Below are 5,900 nucleotides of genomic sequence, written 5' to 3' on the forward strand. Positions count from 1 at the left end.
CTAATTAAAAAGTAAAATTATAAATATGCGTGTGATTTTTTTGGGGGTAAAGATCTATTTTTTTTTTCTTTTTTTCTTTAAGTTAGGTGCATCTGGGTCAAATGGGGAAACGTAATTAATAGATATTGAGTATTATAAATGGATTTGGGGGATTTCATCTGTAGGAGGAATTTTTTTGATAAGCTATAATTAACCCGATAGTATATAATAAGAGCCTGTTGACATTTCTGTTGAGAGATCAAAATTTAAAAGTATTTTTTTTATAGAAAAAAACACTTTTAAAAAAAAATAAAGCTTTATGGAAGTAGAAATAATTTTTCTGTTGTAGGGAAGAAATTAAAATTTTTTGTTTTTTAAAAATAAAGGAGAAGTAGAAGCAGAAAATTATTTTTTTTAAGACTAAAATATTCCTTCCATATATACATATTTATTTACCAATATATCTCTTATTAATTAATTAGCATATCTCATAAATTTGTTTAAATTTTATTCAAGATTTTTTTAAATTTTATGTTAATATATTATTATTTTATATATTATTTTACGTTTTAATTTACAGAATTAGATATAAACGTAACACAATTGTTTTTAGGAATAAAAATATGAAAGATTTTATTTATTTATTGGTGAATTTTTCATATATAGTGGTTTGATTTGTAGAATGGTTTTAAATTTATTTTGTTTGATATTTTTAATTATAGTTAAATTATCATGTTAATATTATATTAATATTTAATTTGATTATGTATAATATTGATTGAAATTTAAATATGTACATTTACATTAATTAGAGGTAAAATTTTAATTAAATTTTGTAATAGATATTAAAAATAGTTTCGTCCCTTTAAAATAATCTTAATATTAAAAGTGCATTGATACTTATATTTTTTCGTAATTTGACTCTCAAAAGCAGTTTTTAAAAAAGATTAACCAAACATAATTTGCTTATCAATAACAATTTTCAAATGAATTAGCCAAACATAAATTGTTTTTCTTTTAAAAACACTTTTTTAAAAAGTCATTTCAAAAAAGTGCTTATAGAAATAAACAATTTTTAGCAACAATGTCAAACATCCTCTAAATGACAAAATTAACTACTCCCTCTCAATCTCACTTTTCTTTTTAGTCAGTTCTAAAGAAATGAAACATTTTTATATCAAGAAAAATTTAATTTTACAATGTCTATTTTTTTTAAACTCCGTGTCAAGTATTACTCACTATGTTCATTTTTATTTGTCATTTATTCTTAAAATAAATTTTCATTTTTACGTGTTACTTTTGATATATCAAGAAAATACAATTTTTTTTTATATTTTATCCTTAGCATTAAATACTATTCTTCATATCATTTTTAAGATTCAATACTAAACATTAATTAATAGAGATAGTATCAAAAAGATACTTATATCAATAATTTTTTTAAAAAATAAATATACTATGCTAGACAGTGACAAATAAAAAAGGGTGGAAATAATAAACTAAAGAAAACTGTTTGGGGGAGAATTGTAAATGTTATTATTATACTAAGCAGAAAACTTCAGAAAACCCGTGGAAAGTTTGCCGTTGCCGGAGTCTGAAGGGAGGCCGCCGTCTTCTTCTTCTCACACTCTTCTCATTACCAGTAAAGGTTACCCATTTTCCATCCTTTCTAATAATTGCAAATTTATAACCCAATTTTGCTTCTTCTTTTAATTGGATTTTCTCTTTTGAATTTGAACTTTTGCCGATAATTGCATATTGTTCTTCGAAAGAATGGCTGAGTTGGCCTTCACTTACATTTTTTCATTCAAATTCACTATACTTATTATTGCATACTCAATTTGCTATATTGTTTGTTTAGTTCTATGATTTTGATGATAATAATAAGTATTTCCTCTGTTTCAATTTGTTTGTCTAGTTTTGACTTCACAACCCCTAAACTTATCGCAAATTATTAACTATTGACAGTTTTAAAAACACATCTACTTGACTAACTGAACTTAAATATACATCTAATCTTGCAACTTGACTGAAATACACCTATAATTTTTTGTCAAGTTTAGAGTTCAACACTTCTCTCGACTTTTTATTAAGAGTTTCATGCTCCTACAAGTGTTTGAGACCATTTGCTATGTCATGTAACATATCAGGGGTGTGTTTGTGTTTAGTTAGTCAAATAGAGAGTGCTTTTAAGACTGTTAATAGTTCGAGAACGAAACAAATATATTGCGCAAGTTGAGGGATGTTTTCAATACTTCTCTCTTAAGAAAATAAACAATTACTTTTTGAATCCGGTGGTTTTAAACTAAAGAGGTGTAGAATATAACAAAATATTTATGTCACGCGAAAAGTTGAAATTATAGAGTTGCCAAGAATGGAAAGAAAAATTCTTTTTGAAATGGACTAGAAGTAAAATAAGGCCAAATAAATTGAAACGGAGGGAGTATTTTTTGTGATGATTTTTAGTATGATATTTTAGGACTTGACTAACTGCCTACAGTTATATTTACACTGTTTTGCCTATAATGGGATTGTTCAAAGATGAAATTCTTCTTATATATTCAACATACATGACACAATTAATTTGTAGGAAGGAATAAGAGCTTGATATTTCCTTGTTCCAGTTGCTTCAATGGCCACAATAGCTTCTGGTGCTTTGGTTAATTTAGAAGAGCTGGTTCCATCTTCGCAACACTTTAAGCATGGGATCTCTCTCCGCGTAACTGGAAAGTGAGTAATCACTTTTTGATAATGTAACTAGTTTTCCTGCCTTGACTTTTTCCTATCTGGTGTAGTCTTTTTATCGACAATGACCAATACATTTGAACTGGAAAAACTATGTAGTTGTTGTTTATGAGAATAATGAGCAAGCGAAATTTTGACTAAGACGAAAGAAGCTCATTTCAAATAGCTTCTGCATTATTTGATCATATTATTTAGTTGAGTTTGAAGAGAATATTATATGTGTGGTGTACTTGTGATAAATGTCAGTCTTTGTAATTCTTTGCGGCAGGTAAAGGTTAACCTTTAGTCCATACATTTAGGGTAATGCTTGTTCATAACAAACTTGGAGATAATACAAACCCCATTCCAACTTAATTTATCGCGTTACATTGTTGTTACTTATGGAACTTGTGCGCAAAAAAGTAATTGTTACTACTGAAATGAATGTGCATAGATCATACTTTGGTTTCCATGAGTTGGTTCAAGAACTTGCTCGTCAAGCAAAAGGAAGGAAATTGAAACTCAAGGCTTGACTATTCTTTGTGTTCCCTCTAGGCTCCAAGATTATGATGTGGAGACTGCTGTTGCTGTGATTGTTGATAGAAATGCATCGTTAAAAGTTGACACACAACACTTGAATATCAATCTTCGCATTGGTTCCATCTTCCAGTTTATTGGAGAACTGCTTCTTGAACCCGATAATGAGGTATGATACCTTGAATATAGAAAATTCATATTGTGGCACAAGCTGCTTTACTTGCTTATGGTCTGCATACATGCATTTAGTCTTCATATTACACCATTCTAATATCTAGATTATTACCCACTTCCTTCCCCAAGAAAAAGGAGCACAAAAATTGAATTTAATAATGGTGCTATTACATGATAAAAGAAAAACACTCATCTTTGTGATGCACTGAGAAAATTAGCAAAGGTTGAGGAACTTGTGTCTTAGGTCACAAGTTTGAGCCCAACACCAAGCGAACTAAGTCCATTGTTTAAGTGGAGAAGGGGTTGAGAGACGGACCCATCATACCCGAGTTTGAAGGCTATGGTTGGCCCAAAGGGTGGACTACAGATGACTTCTCGGTCATAAAAGAAATAACCATAATTATAGAATATGACTTGACAATTAGATCACTATGACATTGTTGTTTTAGTGTCTATGTATACAAGCCAATTAGTTGTTGTCTTTTGCCCTTAAACAGTAAGAGGAGGAGCATCAGCTACTGTGGCTAGGGATGTTACTTATAAATTATGCTGTGTGATATACAAAGTTGATTTCTGATTACAGGCAATTCTGAAGGCACGAGTTGGACGAAATATGGATGGAATGGATCTCAATCTCTATCGTCAATCTCTGCAACTCTTGAGAGATTTCCAAGCTGGTCGTTGAATAGTTAGACGCCTTAGTGAAAGATTTATCAATGAAAATTTACCAAAAGTAATAGCTAGACCTCATGTTGTGAAGGGCATTCTTGTCATATTCATGGTTGTAGTGGAAGCCTTTTTATACAATTTGCAAAATGCAGTGTTCCTTCTTAGCTCTTGTTGAAAGGCATGCATGGCCAGTGGTGATGTTGGAAGTAGTATTATAAATCAGTTGCCTATTTGCAACTTTTGAATCTTTATTGTTAGGAGAAAAGAGGGTACAGGGTTTTTTTTTTTTTTTTGGGTTTCCCACCCGGTGTCTGGTATCCACATTGGAGTCCGACTAAATCTGGATTTGCGTCAGAAAGTCCCACATTGAGGGGTAAAACGCTCCCTAACAAAGGTGACTCTGTACCCAAGGGGACTCGAACTCGAGACCTCTTGGTTAAGAATGAAGGAGTATTTACCACTCCACCACAACCCTTGTTGGTGGTACTGGTTGTTTTTGGGTTCTCTCTGACCAACAAACATGTCCTTTCCAAAGCAAAATGGACAAGTCTTTACACCTTTCTTTTTGGCCCCTCACTTCTTTTTTCAATAATTGTTGGACCCTGGTTATCACTTTTTACTGGGCAAATCCAAATCCAGCTGAAGAGTTTTATGGTATCTATAGATAAATTGGAACAGTTGATCACAATAACATTGTATAAAAGGTCATTTCTTCTATTCATTTCGTAAGTGGTCAAAAAATTTTAATTCCTCCTTTTTTTTTCTTTTTCTTCTTACTTGCAATTTGATCTTAAATTTATCACTGATGAGAGAGAATTGCTCGGATGGTAAGCACTCTTCACTTCCAACCCGAAGGTTGCGAGTTCGAGTCACCAAGGGAGCAAAATGGTGGGAGCTCCTAGGGAGGGATAAAAAAAAAAAGAGTCAAAAAAAGAAAAGAAAAGATCTTAAATTTATCACTCGGATTTTATATGTGAAAATAGTCTAACTCGCATGGCTAGGGCGACTAAATGGGCTCTACCCAAGCCAATCACATCCCAAATCCCGTTCTTCGGATGAATTGTAACCTCTGTTTGATAGGTATTTAAACTTTATTTATTTATGACATTTTTGGTTAAGTTTTAGTGTCATGCAAACCTAAAACACGACATACATGTAGGTGTAAGTCGTGTGAATGGTAAGTGAGAACATTACTTATTTTCGTAAGATCGAATGGTGAGCTAAGAAAACCAAAAAAAGGTTACCTTAATTTGTGGGAGGTATTTTTAGTGTGGTACAGGAAAGAAATGCACGTTATAATGACATCAATCATATTTGAGAGGGACATTAAAACTGCTTTTCAAAATGGAGTAGCTATGTACAAATAGCACTTGACAATGGCCTATTAATTGATCATCAAATATAGGATATACTGGCTCTTGGCTTCCCCATATAGCTATATTATATATACATTCTCATGTTCATCATTTCTATATTGGAATGTAGCAATTACTTACTTGTTTTGGTCCCTCAATAATGTTGTATCCTTAGACCTATCACTCTTCTCTCCCTCTCATTTTACTTGTCAAAAAAACATGCCACATGCATTTGCTCAACTTGCTCAAATTCACTTCTCCAATTATTTGGACAACTACTCTTCCTCATCCAATGTGGATCAAGAATTTGAATTTATGAGTTCTACATTTTAGAATAACGACTTCAAGTACTAATAATTAGATTTAATATTTAAAAATGTTCCTCATCATTCTCCTTACTCCCCCCTTAAAAAAATATGAGCAAGGGTCAATTTTGGAGGTTGACTTGTTTTTCTTTTCATG

General features: G+C 31.5%; 1 protein-coding gene across 1 annotated transcript; it reads left to right on the top strand.

The window, feature by feature from the left end:
* Nucleotides 1–1,539: 1,539 nt before the first annotated feature.
* Nucleotides 1,540–4,260, top strand: LOC125853849 (CST complex subunit TEN1). Its single transcript, XM_049533602.1, has 4 exons — nt 1,540–1,621; nt 2,570–2,709; nt 3,259–3,409; nt 3,998–4,260. The coding sequence occupies exons 2-4, from the start codon at nt 2,612–2,614 to the stop codon at nt 4,097–4,099; spliced, it is 351 nt and encodes a 116-aa protein (XP_049389559.1). The 5' UTR covers nt 1,540–1,621; nt 2,570–2,611; the 3' UTR covers nt 4,100–4,260.
* Nucleotides 4,261–5,900: the final 1,640 nt, after the last annotated feature.

This window comes from Solanum stenotomum, chromosome 1 (genome assembly GCF_019186545.1).
Source record: "Solanum stenotomum isolate F172 chromosome 1, ASM1918654v1, whole genome shotgun sequence".
In the NCBI taxonomy this organism is placed as follows: domain Eukaryota; kingdom Viridiplantae; phylum Streptophyta; class Magnoliopsida; order Solanales; family Solanaceae; genus Solanum; species Solanum stenotomum.